Here is a 19,821-nt window from a genome sequence, read left to right as displayed (position 1 = left end):
GATTGTCTTGTTGAGATTTAGGGCTTGTTTCCACTATTGCGGTGCAGAATCGCCTGGATTCCACCGCTGATGAAATAGCATGCGGATGCGATATTTTTCACGTTTTTTGCCGCGAAGTCGCATAGGTGAGGGTATATGCGAATTTAACCATGTCACTGCCTGTTTGAAGTTACATTGGTACCTATGCGAATTCGCATGAAAATTCGCATACCATAGCCGCATGCGAATTTCCTATTAAATACATTAGCGGCAATTCGCATGCATTCCACTCGCAGGCAAATTCGTTGGCTCTTTTGCGTGTTTTTTTACCGCTGAAAAAAAACGCACCTCAACAACGCTACAGTGGAAACAGGCCCATCCACTTGCATTACATGTGCGAATCCGCATGCGTTGGACGCATGCGGATTCGCGATAGTGGAAACGAGCCCTTAAGCATTAGTTGCTTGTAAGTTACTGGTGTTGGTGTTAAAATTCAGCATAATGAATTCGTAACACCCGAATGCTGTAAAACACCAAACTTCAATACCAAACAACTGAAAGCCAAGAGGCCGTATGACAGAGTCACGTGAAACATCATGATGTAGAGGCCTGGACAAATCTACTTTTTAACCCTCCTGGCAGTCTAATGTTTTCCGCCAGGAGGCAGCGCAGCAGTTTTTTTTTGTTTATTTTTTTTGTAAATCATGTAGCGAGCCGAAGGCATCCCCCCGCCCGCTTCGATCGCCTTCGGCGATCTCCGATCAGGAAATCCCGTTCAAAGAATGGGATTTCCTGGAGGGCTTCCCCGTCGCCATGGCGATGGGGCGGGATGACGTCACCGACGTCGTGACGTCTTTGGGAGTCCCGATCCACCCCTCAGCGCTGCCTGGCACTGATTGGCCAGGCAGTGCATGGGGTCGCGGGGGGGGGGGGGGGGGGGGGCGGCAGAGCGGATAGCGCGGGCCGGCGGCGGAGCGATCGAGCGTGGGCCGGCGGCGATCGGTATGCTGACGCAGCCAGCAAAAAAAAAAATTAAGCAAATCGGCCTAGCAGGGCCTGAAAAAAACCTCCTGTGCGGCTTGAAGGTTAAGAGACGCACCTAACCCGCTTTCTGGTCTAAGATATTTCGGCTGCCTAATGGAGCCATGCAGAGCGGGCAGATAGAGGCGCCAGGCTACGTACCAGACCACATTGGTGATATGCTCCTATTTATTGCCCGAGGAAGTGGGAAATACCCGCGAAGCGCGTTGCACCTTGTTCGGAGTATGTAAATAAACTGATTTTTGCTTAAAGGGGAGCTTCAACCTAAACAAACCTACTGTCATCAAGTTACATTAGTTATGTTAATTAGAATAGATAGGGAATATAATCTCTTACCCACCCTATTTTAAAAAAACAGGCAAATGTTTGTGATTCATGGGGGCTGCCATCTTTGTCACGGGGCAGCCATCTTTTTGGTTGAAAGGAGGTGACAAGGAGCAGGAGACACACTTCCAACTGTCCTGTGTCCCGATTACCCCTCCCAGCTGCGCACACTAGGCTTCAAATGTCAAATTCAAAATGTAAAAAAAAAAAAAAAAAATTGCACCAAAACACCAGAACGAGATCATCATCATCAGAAATCCCATCATGCTTTGCACAGCATCAGGGGAAAAAAGCCCGGGCAGTTTTCTTCTGTGCAGCTAAAAATGAGGCTTGTATAAGAGAAACAAAGTTCTGATGCTGTGAAACTGTTAAAGAAACACCAAGCCTTTTCAGTGCTGCTGAGTCGATTTTTAGTCTGGAGGTTCACTTTAAAACTACAATTTTTTGTGTCTGTTTTGAAGGGTTAAGTCCACCACTACCTACTTCATTTTATCATTTATTTGCCTTTTAGGATATCTATATAGATTATGCACTACCCTCTCTTCCAGTGTTTCCTACAAGTAGCACAGTAGAATCCCTTTACAGTAAACTCCAAGGGACCAGGAAAAGTAGTTTACTATATCAGAACTTTACTATATCAGAATTGGTAATACATTGCATATTTATACAGAAGCATTTGCTGGGACCTAAGGACTGAGTTTACTATATCCAGAGATTTACTGTATCAGAGTTTACTATAAAGAGATTCTACCAGGGCTGTGGAGTCGGTCCAAAAATCCACCGACTCCGACTCCTCAGTTTAGGATTCCACCGACTCAGACTCCACGACTCCGACTCCTCTAATTTGCATATTACAATTTTGTTGATTAAAAGTATGTAACATGAAATTCGTCTCATAACTGCCAACGCTTAGGAATTTTACAAGACAACTGAAGTGAGAAGGATATGTAGACTACTATATTTATTCCCTTTAGACTAAAACTAGTCCTTAGTAATAGTACTTGTAAAAGGTACAAACCGGAACAAAGAACATCTATCAGGCCCTAGGCAATGTAACTGTGGGTACATGTAAGAGTGATGTGCAGGTACTCTGCAGGGGAATGAGGAGATTGTAAACAGACAACACCTCTGTGTTCAATGTGCACAGCATTCTCAGTGGATTCCCTGCAGCTCTGTGAGGAGTGCATATGTAGAGTATAGTACTACTGTGTAACAAAGTAAACCTGAGACAGATGAAATTAAAGTTTTATACATACCTGGGGCTTCCTCCAGCCGCCTTCAGGATAATCAGTCCCTCGTTGTCCTCCTCCACCACCTGGATCTTCTGCTATGAGTCCAGGTACTTGAGCCAGTCTGGCGTAGTGCGCATGAACACACTCCACCGCTAGGAGCATACTACACCTGTGCAGCACTATTGCGCAGGTGCAGAATGTTCCTGGCTGTGGGAGTGGCATGCGGCCGGACTGCGCTGACTGGCTGAATTACCAGGACTCATAGCAGAAGATCCGGGTGGTGGAGGACAGTGAGGGACTGATTAGCCTGAAGGGGGCTGGAGGAAGCCCCAGGTATGTATAAAACTTTACTTTTCATCCGTCTCAGGTACCCTTTAATTTGTAGTCACCAAACCAAATTTTAATAACATATCAAATTATTTGATTTCAGTGCATACATTTGCATAAATCAGCATCAGTGCAGAATTATTTCCATCTCATTGACCATCTCTATTAGTGACACAGCTACACATCAGGCTTTATTCTTACAGCATAGATGTTATTTAGTATATATAAGAGATTCCTGTGTACGCATCATATATACAGTCACAATCAGATATGTATATCTGACCTTAAAAATACGGGGACTGCTTTATTGAAGCAGCACAAGTAACTAATTTTGATTGGTTTATTTCATTTTTGTGGACTAAGCACAGCTATTACTGTATATATACATTATTTTTAATGACTATTATCTGAGAAATAGAACATTTTATCATATTTTCTATTTTAATTACAGTTACAAATTCATTAGGAGTCGGAGTCGGTGCATTTTTTCCCGACTCCGACTCCAGGCACCCAAAATTGCCCGACTCCACGACTCCGACTCCACGACTCCGACTCCGACTCCACAGCCCTGGATTCTGCTGCATTATCCCCCTTTAGAGGGTCGGGCCTTTGGCTCGGATCCACCTGTTAAAGAGAGCGACCACCGAAAAGGAAATCTCCACAAAACCCAAATGCCACAGAAGGTGGTTGCATTTAGCAACTCTGGTTTGTGTGTACCCAGTTCTCCTTTTTACATTATATTTTCCAAGTGTTGTACATACTACACCATATTGGGCTCTTGTCCTCTTGTATTTGAAGGCATGCATGGGAAAACTGCAATTGCTGACGGACGAATTACACAGTTTTTAAAATAATTTGGGTTCAGTCTTTCGCCGGCACCCAAACTATCTTCCTAGCACCACCATAGCTGTAATTCACATCATGCCCTATAGTGGCACATGGTGCGCCTAAATTTGCCGGTGCCCATTTGTTCTGCTTCCATTTGCCGGCCCCTTTCATTAAGCGCAAGTAGTGAGCGCCTCCTGACCCTGTCTGCATGTTCAGTGATGAAATGGTACCGAAAAGTTTTGTTAGGAAGTATTCGTGTGTTCCGTATTCGTTATGCTGAATTTGGACAACCAGTTGAGTAAGTAAGACCAGAATCAAAGCATCTGATCTGCATGCTCATTCTGGGCCGGTGACCCAAGGTATTAGAGCCAGAGCATCAGCAGAACAGGAACTGGTGTTTACTAGTTTATTGTACTCCTCGTTTAAGCTTCCCTTTTGGCTCTGACTTTTATTTTTTACCACAAAAAAGTACTTACATAACGTTGTTACTTAAGCCACAAAGGCTAGCAGCAGCAGTGCCCACCCCCCACACAAACACATGGCACAGTCATATATTCCACTATCCAGGATACATACCTACATATGGTGAAGATGGAGGAAAGAATAGGTGCAAGCTGCTGTGCGCAAGTTTTCAGACAGGCTGGTGACACACCATCTGGGCCTGAGGCTTTCCTCGCATTTTTCCTTGACAGGTGCTGCTGGACATACTCTTCGTTCTACCCACTCTGGCTGTGAACGAAGATGATGTCCTATCACACCGCAGCTTGCACCTATTCTCTCCTCCATCGCATGTATTGTGTTTATTGAAGTATATTGTATGTCCTGTTACACACTAGGCCTGTACTTGCCAAACCCAATTCTGGGTACAACCCAAGATTCTGATTCTGATACAAGGTTTGGCATTGCTATTCTTTCAAGTAGACAACCTCGCAAAAAAAAAAACAGCATGCTGTGTAAAAAGCCCTAATGATCTGGTTGTGAATTTTCCATATTATTTTGTGAATTCCTTGTCTGCCAAAACTACTCTTGTATTTATAGGTGTGCCACTTTTTATTTCATTTCCCTATGCCAGTTGTAACCTGTAACTAAAAATTGATTTGGATTACATTTTGGACTGCTGATGTACAGTAAAAGACTGCTTCCTACCTCTAGTGTGTCTGCCCTACTCCTACTAATCCGTGTGTGTCACACACACACACACACACACACACTTATCTGTCACACACCACTTGTACAGTATTCAATTTATATAATTTTAATTTGTGATGTTATCTGAGTGACTACACTCTAGGGTCTAGCAGTGAAGAGCTATTATATAGGAGCCCTGAGAGACACAGAAATTTGTTTTGTGGCAGGCGACCTTCATTTAATGCAAAAAGTGACAAGCTATGGAATGCTATTGGTAGCGTGTTAAGAGTGATTGCTATGCAACACTATTTCATGTTATTTGAATGAGATATTAAACTTCCCAGCAGATATCCTTGGGAATGAAAAAACACTTTTTTCATGCCTCATTTTGCAGTCATGCACACTGCATGTGACTCTGTCCAGAGATAGGGGAAGCTCAGGGATAGGGGAAGCTCAGGATTCTGCAGGTCATATTCATGCATAACATTTACCCTTACTTAAAGGGAACCAGAGATGAACGTTTCACACAAAATAAACATATCAGTTGATAGCTTGTAAAGAATAAATGCTCTACCTGATAATTTTGCCGCTCTGGTGTGCCTTTTTTAGTGTTTTTTATCCATTATTGCTCCAGGAAAAATCAAATATGGCCGCCGGCTCATATCACTTCTGCTTCCAGGTTATGAGGTGTTCTGGATGTGCTGTCTAGGCTATATGAGACTAGGCTGCTATCTAGGCTAAATGCAGCCTTTCATCTATGTGCTTTCATATTGGTATGATCTGCCTGTAGGAAGTGTCACTGATAATAACTGCATTTTCATTCCTATGAGAATCTAGTGCACACAGAGCACACAGGGATCATATTACAGCCACAGAGCTTCTCTCTCAGGAGCAGCCCCCTCCCATGTCATCACAGCTCTCAGTATGCAAAGCAGAAGATCTAAGCCAGGAGGGGGAAGGCTTGGGCTTGAAAGGACTTCACAGAAGAGTGACTCACTATAATGATTCCAGGTGAAACCTCGACTGAATTGTCGGTGGATTCTTATCACAGTTGCTAATAGACTAATTAAGCAGATAACAATGAAACTAAAAGCAGGGTAGGTGTTTACTGTCATGTTCCCACTGATAAATGTAATAAAATACATGAGGGTGCTTCATCTCTGGTTCTCTTTAAGTGGGATAACACTCAGACATTCAATAAAAATGTGTTTTTCTACTTTTTAATACCCATGCAGTATTCATATTTGCTTTTGTGTACACCTAATAGTGTGTTTACAAATGACAAGTTACCAAAGTACAGTTTATCTGCTCTGAAAGCTGCCATTGCATTTTATTGCATAGCTGCTATATTTTTATATTTAAATCCATGTAGTGATCACGTCTCACCTCTGTCTGCTTCTGCTATGTGTGTAGCCGAGTTTCAGCAATGTTAGGAATGTTAGGGATGTTTACTAATTGTGGCGGATAAGGAAATGTAAACAAAAGACAATATAATCACCTCCTGGGCATGTAAATTAGGCTATGTTCCCACTTGAGCAGAAAACTGACTTTGTCCATTCTCTGTTTATCGCTAAACGGACAGTAAGCGGCTCCTATTTTAAATAATAAGAGCTGTTCACACTTGTCACGCTGCAATGGATCCGCTGGGTCCATTGCAGTAAGCGGACCGCACTTCTGTGCAGTCCGTGATAATCCTGGGCAGCGGATGAGTTCTTGGGCTGCAGCCGGACCAATCGGAGTGGACATTGCACTGTCGGGTACATTTGGGAACGGAGCATTAAGCTTCCCACTGAAAAAGAAAGTACTGTGCTTGTTTGAATGCAGTTCTGCTATCATTTTTTTTTCTAGTAGTAGATTTTATTCTGTAAATCTTTTACAGCAAAGAAGAAATGCTGAGTTTCATACCACTTCAAAGACAAACTCACAGAGGCACCACACTTGCTAAGAGACTGTAAGCTGCTCCTGCTTTTTATTGCCGGAGGAAGTGGGTAAAGGCCCACAAAAAACGTTGCCTTTACCTAAATGTAACATTCTTACCTTCCAGCAGCAGGTCCCGCGGAGTCTCCGGCATGGTCCGGGCGAGCTGCGGGACTTCGCTGCAGACATCCTCTGGCGGCCTCCCCAACTTCCCTCCAGCGCTGAGTTCCGGCGTGCGCAGTGCGACCAAACGCACGTGTGCGCGACTACCGATAAGCCTTATAGGCTTAGGAGGAGGATCTAGCTGAGGTCAGCAGTGATGTCACTGAAGTGACATCACTATGGGAGTGGTTTCTGGGGAATTGTGGTCTGTATTTAAGGCCAGAGCTCACAGTTACTCACTGGCCTTGATACTAATCAATTCGCTGGTTCTAGGTCTAGCTAGCTACTCTGAGCTACATTGATATATTGTGTAGACGCACAATATATATGTACTCCAGTTAGTCAGTCTTTATCATTTTCATATATATGCTAGTAATATTATTGTAACATCTTATTATATATTATCTGTGTACCGACTTTTGCCTGCCTCTTGACCTTGCTCCTGTCTAGTCCTTCTGTACCGCTGCCATCTGATATTCGTTACAGACTCAGCCTATCCCTGACTTAGTTATTGCCTAATCCTTACAATACGACTGACATCTGACCTAGGTGTATGACTCTGCTCGATTATTGACTACGAATTAGCCTAGCTACTCTGTACCTTGATATAGCTGACTAGTGAACGACTTTAGCCTGATCTTGACTAAGCTATTGTACTATTGTTTGTATATTACCTGTACGCTATCTCACCACGCACCAGCGTGATATTATCAAGGCCCCTAAAAAAATATATTATGGAGGAATTGCGAGACCAGATTCTAACACTCGCAGACACTGTCAATCACCTAGCTAAGCAAGTGGCCAATCAACGAACGCAGTTAACTCAGCTAACCAACACACTTGCTTAGATGAACATACCAGCGAATGTTAATAAATCAGCAGGCTCCTCCACCTGCTTTTGTTCCAGCCGTTATGGAACCCAAAATGCCTCTACCTGAAACATTTTCAGGAGATTATTCTGATTTTAGTAATTTTTGTAACCGTTGTATGTAATACTTTGAGGTTAGGTCAAGATCCTCTGGTACTGAGTCTCAGAAAATCTCTCTGATTAAAACATTATTACAGGGTGACTCTCAAACCTGGGCCTATGGGTTAGCTCCTGGTCACGTAACTCTTTCCTCTGTGGAAAGTTTCTTTGACTCTATGGCAACAATATACGCTGATCCAGACATTTCTGCCACAGCTACCCGTAAGTTAAAAGACTTACATCAGGGTAAGCATACTGCTGAGGTGGTGGCTGGATGGTGTAATGGTTAAGGGCTCTGCCTCTGACACAGGTGACCAGGGTTCGAATCTCGGCTCTGCCTGATCAGTAAGCCAGCGCCTATTCAGTAGGAGACCTTGGGCAAGTCTCCCTAACACTGCTACTGCCTATAGAGCGCGCCCTAGTGGCTGCAGCTCTGGCGCTTTGAGTCCGCCAGGAGAAAAGCGCGATATAAATGTTATTTGTCTTGTCTTGTCTTGTCTATGCGGCCGAGTTCAGGAAATGGTCTGCATCAGTCAAGTGGGGTGAGGCAGCACTCCTCGACCAGTTCCTATTTGGTTTAACAGATACTGTTTATGACATTTTGGTAAGCCATCCTGAACCAAAAACCTTGGAAGATGCTATTTCTCTGGCCATAAGTGTTGACAGACGGATTTGATACAGACGCCAGAATAAAATCTATTCCTTCTCAGGGAACCCTAGGTCAGCCAATTCATCTTCCAGTGAAGAGCCGATGCAACTGGGCTTCTCACGACTTTCACCCGCAGAGAAGCTCAGAAGAAAGCAGGCAGGCCTTTATGTATTGTGGTGAAAAGGGTCACTTTGTCCAGAACTGTTCTGCAAAGGGAAAGGCTCCGGAAAACTCCAGCACCTAGGTGAAGTTGGGGAACCTCCCCTTGGCGGGCCAATTGTTCCCCTAAAAATAAAGAAAATTCTTTTACCAGTCGTCATACACTGGGGTAATGATTCGGTTCAAACCGAAGCATTTATTGACTCAGGTGTGGCAGGAAATTTCATAGATTCCGTTTTTGCAGCCAACCTGGGTATTCCAGCTCTCGCTTTGCAGAACAAACTATGTGACGGCCATAGACGATACCCCTTTACAGACTAAACAACCCATATCTATTATACCAGATATTTCATTGCAGGTTGGGGCCTTACACTATGAGAAAATCCAGTTGTATGTGTTCAGAATGCCTTCTAGTCCACTCGTGTTGGGGTTGCCATGGTTGCAGAGTCATACTCCCCATATTGATTGGTGTTCTAGACAACTTACGGGTTGGTCACAACATTGTCAGAATGTATGTTTAAGGGGTATCCCTTTCCTCAGTCTAGAGGTCAAACCAGTAACATTACGGTCACCTTATGAGGATTACGCAGAGGTGTTTTCTTCCAAATCAGCTGACAAATTACCACCACACAGATCGTACGATTGTCCCATTGATTTATTGCCTGGTACCATGCCCCCGCGAGGTCACCTCTTCAACCTCACAGGGCCTGAAAAACTGTCAATGAAGGAATACATTAAAGAAAACCTAGAGAAAGGGTTTATTAGACCATCCACTTTACCAGCTGGTGCCGGCTTTTTCTTTGTAGGAAAAAAACAAACCATGGAGGCTTGCGCCACTGTATCGATTACAGGGGACTGAACAAAATCACCGTTAAGAATAAATAGCCGATACCCTTTATTTTTGATTGACGATCATTCTGCACAGGTTTCAGGGGCAAAGATTTTCTCTAAGCTAGACCTGCGGATTGCGTACAATTTGATTAGGATTCATCAGGGAGATGAATGGAAGACGACCTTTAATACCCAGGACGGTCACTACGAGTATTTGGTGATGCCCTTTGGCCTCTGTAATGCACCCTTTCTTCCAGGATTTTGTAAATGATGTGTTTAGAGATGTATTAGGGAGATTTGTGGTAGTCTATTTAGCCGACATCCTAATATACTCCAATTCCGTGTCTGAGCATCGAGGTCATGTAAGATTTGTATTACAAACACTGAGAGAAAACTCATTATTTGCTAAGTTTGAGAAATGTACATTTGAGGTCACACAGGTTCCTTTCCTAGGCTATGTTATTTCTGACACTGGCTTATCTATTGACAAAAAGTAACTGTCAGCAGTTCTAGATTGGCCACCTCCCAAAGGCCTTAAAACCATTCAACGATTTATTGGCTTTGCCAATTATTATCGCAGGTTCATTAAGAATTTCTCTTCTCTAGTGGCTCCCCTTACTGACTTGACAAGGAAAGATTCAGATCCAATTAATTGGTCTCCTCAAGCGTACAAAGCTTTTTCTGACTTGAAAACAGCTTTTTGCTCTGCTCCCATTCTCACGCACCCTGATGTGAATTTACCTTTTATTGTGGAGGTAGATGCGTCAGAATTAGGAGTGGGAGCTGTTCTTTCACAATTTTCTGGCCGGCCAGAACAATTACATCCCTGTGCCTTTTTCTCCAAGAAGTTTACCCCGGCAGAACGCAACTATGATATTGGCAATTGGGAGCTGTTGGCTGTTAAAATGGTGTTCGAGGAGTGGAGGCACTGGTTGGAGGGGGCAAATCATCCAATCACAGTTTATACTGATCATAAAAATTTACAGTATATTGAGGGAGCTAAAAGGCTTAATCCCAGACAGGCACGATGGGCACGGTTTTTCACCTGATTTAATTTTGTAATTACTTATAAACCTGGATCCAAGAATGTAAAGGCAGACGCCTTATCCAGAACCTTTGAACCCGAATCATCTCAGGACATCCCTCCTAAAGAGATTATACCTGCACATTGCATTTTGGCCGCCACCCACACTCAGGAATTTCCAGATTTATTCGAGACATTACAACCTTTCCAACAGGATAGTCCTCCTCAGAAACCCCCTGGAGTTCATTTTGTACCCTTACATTTACGTTTACAGACACTAAGTATTTCATGATCCTAAACTAGCAGGACACCCTGGGGAGGGTGAAACGCTGAATCTTTTGTCTCCACATGTATGGTGACCTTCTATTAATAAAGATTGTAAAGCTTTTGTAGGAGCTTGCTCTACTTGTGCCAGAAGTAAGGTGTCCCGGACTGCCCCCCAGGGTCATCTCATGCCTCTACCCATTCCATCGAGACCTTGGTCTCATCTCTCGATGGATTTTGTGGGAGATTTACCTCCTTCTGGAGGCAAAAAAGTAATTTGGGTCATTGTAGACCGGTTCAGTAAGATGGCACATTTTGTGCCACTTCCCAGACTACCCTCAGCTCAAGAATTGGCAAGGATGTTCATTATACATGTATTCCGATTACATGATATCCCTGAAAATATTGTGTCAGACAGAGGAGTCCAGTTTATTTCCTGGTTCTGGCGTGCTTTTAGTGACCTGTTGGGTATCAAACTGTCCTCTTCTGGGTTTTACCCTGAGACCAATGGGCAGACAGAGAGCACTAACCAGTCGTTACAAGAGTATCTACAATGTTTTGTCTCAGGCTGTCAGGAAGCATGGTTAGAATACTTGCCTTTTGCTGAATTTGCATTTAATAACCTACCCAACTCTTCCACCAAGTTATCACCATTTTGATAGTGACGGGTCAGAACCCCAAATTTACTTGTTTCCCATCTTCTACTTCCTCTTTTCCAGTTCTGGAGGATTGGAGCACTCACATTCAGCAAATTTGGCCTCAGGTTCAGCAAAATCTGAAGAATGCCATGTCCCATCAGAAATTGTGTGTCCTTTTTCACCCAGTGCACTTCATTTGTGCGCGTACACATGCCTGATTATCGACCAAAAGACTAAAGTCAGATGATAATCAGGCAGTTGGTTGGTCCATGTGTACATTGTGGTTTCTAATAACGTTGTTTATAACATTGTTATAGATGTTCTGTTAACGTCTATTGTTCTCTAATGTTATAATAGTGCTTTGCAAGAACTATTTTTCACTTCTATTTGAAGATATCTGATATGCATATTTGTTGTAGACAACTGTTTTTGATACCCAAATACTGTATAAATGAAAGAACTATGCATATTTTTTAAATGTATGTCATGCTTTTTTTCAGATTTTTCAATAAAAAAAGGTTAGTAGAGTTCTGGATAATCTTGACTTAATCTTGACTATGATAATTACACTGTGGCAAATGTAACATCATGAACAAAATGTATAGCAAATTCCAAGAGACAAAAGGGTGAGAGAGCCCTGCCCTTGAGAGCTTACAATCCAAGGAAATAGATAGTAAACAAGAAAAGGGGGGTAGTATATAATATGTATACCTAGAAAAAGTGTTATATTTAATAAGGAGCACAACTTGGCCAGAGGTAGATGGGGAATGGCCTAAGTTAGAGCTGATGCTTGTTGGAAAACTTCATGTATTGTATGTCCTTTCCACACAAGCCCTGTACTTGCCAAACCCAATTCCGCGCATGACCCAGTCATGCTTGGCGAAACAAAAGATCCTGATTCTGTAAAAGGGAGTTTTGAGAGAGCGCTTAAAGTGAAGGTCCAAGCAAAATAAAAAAATGAGTTTCACTTACCTGGGGCTTCTACCAGCCCTATGCAGCCATCCTGTGCCCTCGTAGTCACTCGCTGCTGCTTCAGTCCCCCGCTGGCAGCTTGCCGACCTCGGAGGTCGGCGGGCCGCATTGCGTAAATTTTTACGCATTCCCGCTAGTGCAGGAACATTAACACATACATTTTTACGCATTACTGGTTCAATGCGTAAAAATGTACGCATTGAACCAGTAACGCGTAAAAATGTATGTGTTAATGTTCCTGCACTAGCAGGAATGCGTAAAACCGTACGCAATGCGGCCCGCCGACCTCCGAGGTCTGCAAGCTGCCAGCGGGGGACTGGAGCAGCAGCGAGTGACTACGAGGGCACAGGATGGCTGCATAGGGCTGGTAGAAGCCCCAGGTAAGTGAAACTCATTTTTTTATTTTGCTTGAACCTTCCCTTTAAAGAATTAAAAATGGGGAGTGTGTATTCTTTCATAAATGGAGAGAGTGTGAAATCTGGTGACTGAGAGAAGGAGCGATTGGGGTAGTATCTGGAAACTAGTGAGGAGATATACAGGGGAGAGAGAATGTGGAGAGGTTAGTAGGTGAGGGTTAAGGCTGGAATAACAGTGGTGCATTGCATAAATCACATTAAAATATGTGTGAACTGCAGTGGAGACTGGACATAGGCTTTAATATAGAGCCTGTATGCAGCTGGTTAGAATAATGCTAACCGCTACAACGCAGACATGTGGAAAGTCCCATAGAATTGTATGGGTAGAATTATTGTGCAACGCAGCTGAGATACACTGTGAACTAGCCCTAAGGGCTCAGACACAATATAAGCGCTTTTCTGAGCATTTGCGATTGCTGAGCTACTTACAGATACTTACCCAAGGAGAGGGAAGGCTCTGGGTCCACTGTTCTCCTCACAGTGTCCTCCCTCCACCGCAGGCTCCTCTGTTTGAATCTCCCGCCGCGGGAGGTTTCGGAAGTCTTCTGAAAGAACTTGAGCTCCCAAAGACTGATGGCTCTGTACCGTGCACAGCAAGTGCATGAGAGAGGTCGCTTGTGCGTGCACAGTACGGAACGGCCCATCTTCGGAAGCGCAAGTGCTTCCAAAGACTCCCGAAGCACCCCAGAAGGGTCATAGACTGCTATTGGTACATAAAAAGATAGGAACTAGCACCACTAATTTTAAATAATTAATGAATATAGTCCTAGGCGTGCTATGGGCTAAAACAGAAGTAAATAGAAAACACAATAGCACAGCAGCCCTGCAAGCACCATACTGGACAGATATGTAAAGGATCAATACAAATTCATCTTTATTAGATCAAAAAATACTAAAAACATATAAAACAACAACATGGGTCTGGGGTCCCCAATAAAATTACACAAATATGTACTTGCACTGAAAATTCATAAGGAGAGTAATACCACAGTGCATAATAAATACATAGTAGATACAAACCATATCTCTCAAAAAATTGCCAATAAGGTAGACAAAACCGAGTGAAGCAAGTGGACACAATAAATACTCCAAAAAATATATATATAAATATATTGAGCAGGTATAAAGTAAATATAGTGCAAACAACAATGAGGTAGTAGAATTATAAAGTGAGAAAGTGCAAAAAGTGAACCTGTGTACAAAAGAATAAGTACACTGTGCAAAAAGTAGCAACAATAAATATATATACACAATGCACGTGTCAATGTAATGTTAGAAAGTGCGAAGGATGCACCAAAGAGCGCAAAGTCATAGAAATAAACACAATACTCACAAGGTACGTGGCAAGAATGAGAGAGGGGACCCCAGGCTCGCATGGAGGCGTATGGCCACCTTAAGAGACTGAAAGACCTTCCAGAGAGATGGGACGATATCCAGAAGAAACTAAGGCCCTTTATACCTACAGATGAATTAATCTGTGGGAGTAAAGTATGGCCAACAGTATCAAAGCAGAGGACAGATCAAAAAAGGTTAAAGCTGGCCATACACTGGCCCGATTTGCCGCCGTTTCGACAGCAGATTCGATCACTGGGATCGAATCTGCTGCCAATCGTTCGCGCTACACGCCGAATTTCGATCCATTTCGTCTGATCCTGTCGATCGCTCCGTGCGGAAAATTACCGTCGATCGCCTGCGGGTAGGGAGCGCGTTGCTAGCGGCGTTCGAGTGCCCGACGACTGACGCATACATTACCTGCTCCGCCGGCACGACTACCCCCGGTCACCGCTGCTCCGTGTCCGCGCTGGTCTCCGGCATGCTTCAGTTCCTCCTGCTCGGCAGGAAGTTTAAACAGTAGCGGTCGCTCTACTGTTTAAACTTCCTGCCGGGCAGGAAGAAGTAAAGCATGCTGGACCTGGAGACCAGAGCGGAGAAGACAGCGGAGACCTGGGGACTGGAGTCGCGCCGGTGGAGCAGGTAATGTATGCGGGCATGCAGGCGGGGGGAGCGGCGGCAGCACCACCACCACCACAACAGACTGATCGGTTTCAGGCTGAAATCGGTTCACAATCTGTTTGCAGTAAAGGTAGTCATACGATCCCTCTCTGATCAGATTCGATCAGAGAGGGATCTATCTGTTGGTCGAATCTGATGGCAAATCGACCAGTGTATGGCTACCTTTAGAATAGGGCTGTCCAACTCCAGTCCCCGAGTGTTTTTGATGGATTGAGAAATGGAAACATGGGTTCTGTTTGATCAACACCACCTTTCCTGATCATGTCCCATCAATTAATTTGAGCTGTTCCAACAATGCGTAAGGACCTTGGCTCTTGAGGACAGCCCTGATCTAAAGCAACACATGTGACAATTGAATGCCTTTGCCACCTGAAAGCAAAGACAAAAATCCAGCCCAGGAATTTCTTAATCACTTATGCTTGAGCAGTTATTGCACGGATAATGTAGTAAATCAACCCCATTCTCAATAAATCCAATATTTGGCCATTCTACAAGTAAAAACAACAAAGCTACCGGAGCTCAAATCTGCATTAGCAAAGTAATTTTGCATGTACTTATGGTTCTACTGCAGTTTAATGTCAGTCTATGCCAGTGATCTGCAAACTGACTGTGACTGTCAGACTCCCGCAATGCATTGTGGGACTTGTAGTTCCTTAACAGCTGGAGAGCCAAGTTTGCAGATCACTGGTCTATGCTATAACATTTAAAAAAAAAGGAAAGCTGGAGATCCACTTTAAAAAGGAGGTGTTAGTCGGTGAGGTTTTGTACAGTACAGCATGTTGTCGAGGTTTCCAGGCAATATTCTTGTCACACCATAATATTACAACAAAAAAACCCTGCCAAAAAATAGCCAATGTTATGTTTGTGCACAGTTCAGTGTTGTCATGGCAATATTAGCAAAACAATTTTGCCGTCATTTAAATTTAATCACTGCCAACCCTGCCAGGTAGTTAACCCGCTACAAATATCAGATGTGAATTAAATTAGTCCATTGACAGGGTTTTCCCTACTGCTGTAGTTTCATGCTTATTTTTTATCACATGGCTTTTCATGCGATTTCCATGTTTTACCTAGATTTGTGCTGGCTTGAGGAAGTTTGTACGATTTAAGCAAGCCCAGATCAAGAAAAGGCATTAAACTGGTGCATATTTTTATTTTGTAATCTCTTCTATCCATTTTCCTATGACGCATCCAACTATGTTTACAATTTGTCAGGCATCCTAAACTTGGCTTCATAAATGGATTTTCTATAGTCTAATCTTAGCAATGAACAAGTGAGAAAACTATTCAGTAGGCCTAGCCCAATAATCTCTCATAAACACACACACATACTGTTAATCAGATTTATGCAAAAAAAAAAAAAAATCATGTCAGCATTGTTTATAACCGAGTCATCTGAGCCCACAAATCAAACATCCCATTACAACATCCTGTCTGCAATCCAGCCATTTGTTTCTGGAAAGGCAGCCATGCTAAATCTACACTGGTGCTCTCGAGGTTAAAATAAAACTCCAGGCTTAAACTCATCCAAGTGCATCCCTGAAATAGCCTGCAAAATCCATCAGCGCTCATGTCTGGGGAACATCTGAAAAGAATCACTGAACGCAGAAAAGTCAATATATGATGTGTCCACGTGGAATGTATGCAAAAAGGATAAAAGTTGATTCTCTTGAATGTACAAGACGAGTCCACCCCCCCTAAACGTTTTTACCCTCTACATTCTTTTTTTTCTGCTAGCATATGTGCTCACTTAGATAGAAAAGCAGTGAAGCCACATGACATACTAAAAGCATACAGGAATCCACCCAACCAGCAAAGCCTGTGCCTTTACAATAAGGTACTACTGCTGCAACCATACAGTAGAGTGCCCTTTAAAGCAGACTCCTCCCATTGTGACTGTGTTTTCTCTGCTAAAAGCAAAGAAGCAAATCTGTCCTGGATTATATTGAGAGGTCAGTTTGAATCTGATGTCCAGTGAGGAAAGGACAAATACATTTGATCCATCCCTTGACAGTACATAGCAGGTAAGTGCATGCAGCTAGCATCTGTTTAGTCCATGCAGCACAGATCAGGCTTTGTGTGGGAATAGAGCTGACACTGCATTTTATGGGGAAGCAGGGAAGACATAATTAAATCATCCATTTGCTTCTCTTGCACATGGAGTTAAGAGCAGATTTTCTACTGCATATGCAGAATTACCACGTAATCCTGGCACACAAAAACCCTTACAGCATAACACATTTCTAAGGGGGAAAAACAGCACGGATTGTAATGAGATCACACATAATACATTTTAGAAGCTAGCTATTGAGATTACTTACATTGACAGTGGCAGCTGCAGCAGTTACCCATCGATCAATGAGATTGCATGGGGTAATCAGTTTTTTGCATCGATAAAGTGCTCTTAAAAGGAGATGCTGTTAATTCATGGTCTGCGATTCCACATAACTAGATGCATACTAGTTTCAAATTTCCTGGCACTCTCCTGTCCAGCACTGCACACAGTGATGTAAATGGCAGCATTATGGGAGCAAGGAGGGAGCTGCAGACTCATTCTGTCCAACCTTAAAGCAGAAGGAAAAAATCTCTCTTGCAAACAGGCTGGATGGCTTCATGTGTAACCAATATCTGGAAATACAGCTTTTTGCTAATGCAGAAACAATGGTTTCTACAATGGGAGTCAGAGTATTAATATATGCAATACAATGTAACACGAACAATAGCTCTATAGCATGATAGAAATAATTCACTGAAATTAGGTATACTACTTTTGTCCATTTCATTATCGATTAGCTGCCTGCTGTATTGTATAACTTTTTTTTTTTTATTTAATTTTACATATACTTCCTTCAATAACATGATTAAAAGCCCCCTGTTCAGCCTAAACAGTTGCCTGAAATATTGTGGCTGGAGGTAAGTGCATTTCCTGGACACAAACTGCATCAGATATTTTCCATAGATAGAATATTTTCCATTCTAGCAGTTAATATTTACACCTGTTAAAGACATGTGAGGGCTATTGAAAATGCAGGCACTGTTCAACAGTCCTCTGGCAACCAGTGTCACCATCAACAGAGCTTTGAACACGTGTGCTTAGCTCAGCTTAGAATGTTCCTTACTATGGAGGAAAGTGGACAGGCAAGTGGAATCTAGATCCAGACAGACACAATCTCTGGGAAAATAATGGCAACTGTCCAAGAAAAAAGCAATACAGTCCATTGGAATTTCTTAAAGTAAAAAAAAAAAAAAAATAAGACAGTGGCATAGTAGTTAGCGCTCTCGCCTTGCAATGCTGGGTCTCCGGTTCGAATCCCAGCCAGATCAACATCTGCAAGGAGTTTGTCTGTTCTCCCTGTGTCTGTGTGGATTTCCTCCTGGCACTCTGGTTTCCTCCCACATCCCAAAAATATACAGATAAGTTAATTGGCTTCCCCCTAAATTGGCCCTAGACTACCATACATACACTACACGATACATACATAGACTCAAGACTATAGCTGGGATTAGATTATGAGCCCCTCTGAGGGACAGTTGAGTGACAAGAGAATATATACTCTGTACAGCTCTGCGTAGGATGTCGGCGCTATATAAATCCTTAATAATAATAATAATAATAATAATAATAGACACAACGGAAATTGGCTTTTGTCAATGTCATGTAAGAATTAATAGTCTTTGTGACCTCTTAATATTAAAAATGCAATCTATCAGAAACATTTGGCCAGATAAGACATAGCTTTAGCCTGGTATTTAATGCTTTTTGTTGACAAGCTGAAGTGACGAATATTTTTGCAGGAAAATTATGTGAATTCTTCCTGTTCTATGGACAGTGCTAACATCACCAGCAAAAGGCTATCTCAGTTAATAGTGAACCATACAGTAATACGCTTGCGTCTTTTACTGCAAGATGCAGATAATGTTACATTTGACATGTGCCTTAATTAAAACCTTGGTTTAAGAAATGCCAGCTATTGCCCTTTACAAAGTTCACAAAGACTATAAAAATGCTATCAGTTCTTATATCAGAACCACTGCATTGCATCCTTACTGTGGAGCAGCATATCCATCTTTCATAAAGCAATAGCCATTTCAGTCTTTGGGGTCCAGGAGCTTGCACTTAGCTTTCTCATTAACAAGGCTAACTTTCAGTCAACACCCAGTCATAGCCATTTGGTTTAAAGAGGAGAAGGATCACTCCAGGTTTGATACAGAATATGCCCCAAAACCATCTAATGCAGGACTGTGTGCAAATCAAACAGCACATGGTCTCCCTGTGTCTGCGTGGTTTCCTCTGGTCACTCTGTTTTTGGGATGTGGGAGGAAACCAGACAGATAAGTTAATTAGCCCTCCCCTAAATTGGCCCTAGACTACGATACATACACCAACACACAATAAATACATAGACATACGACTATGGTAGGGATTAGATTGTGAGCCCGTCAGAGGGACAGTTAGTGACAAGAGGATATACTCTATACAGTGCTGCAGAAGATGTTGGCGCTATATAAATACTAAATAATAATAATATCACAGTGGTGTTTAGTGCAAATAAACCACGTCAGTGGATATGTGGAACAAACAATCTAGTTATTTGAGGTGTTGTGTGCATCCATTGAGTTTTGAGCTAAGGTCACTTTCAATTTTGCTCCTCACATAAAGCTGTCTTTTTTAGAATAGCTTAGAAACTCTATTAGGTCATTTTTACTCGGGAGGCTGAACTGCTGTTGGGCAGCCATCCAGTTGTGAGCATGACACGAGCTTGACCTGTGATGGTGTTACCCAGTAGCAGAAAACGTGGCATGAAAAGTATGAGTATGGCCTCGCTTAGATATGACTCCATGGGGGGGGGCCTTTTCACTGAGTGTACCAAGCACTAGCAAGAGCCCAGCTGTTACACAAGTACAGCTGACAGGCAGTGAATTCACTGCCTGCAGCCTCCCGTGTGAAAG

At 42.9% G+C, this 19,821-nt stretch overlaps 1 protein-coding gene across 7 annotated transcripts in view; it reads right to left on the bottom strand.

Annotated features, from left to right (window-relative positions):
• PSD3 (pleckstrin and Sec7 domain containing 3) overlaps positions 1–19,821 on the bottom strand; it is a 674,009-nt gene that overhangs the window by 498,251 nt on the left and 155,937 nt on the right. Inside the window, exon 1 of one of the 7 annotated variants that reach the window (XM_068233675.1) lies at positions 17,193–17,253. The exons of the other annotated variants lie outside the window; for them this stretch is intronic. Within the exon in view, the coding sequence (XP_068089776.1) occupies positions 17,193–17,223 (31 nt within the window). The 5' untranslated portion in view covers positions 17,224–17,253. Of the gene's footprint in view, positions 1–17,192; positions 17,254–19,821 lie in introns of those variants that run through there. 7 annotated transcript variants of the gene reach the window in all.

Source organism: Hyperolius riggenbachi, chromosome 1, assembly GCF_040937935.1.
Source record: "Hyperolius riggenbachi isolate aHypRig1 chromosome 1, aHypRig1.pri, whole genome shotgun sequence".
Taxonomy (NCBI): domain Eukaryota; kingdom Metazoa; phylum Chordata; class Amphibia; order Anura; family Hyperoliidae; genus Hyperolius; species Hyperolius riggenbachi.
Note: the sequence above shows the minus strand (reverse complement) of the source record. Positions and strands in the feature narration are given on the sequence as shown.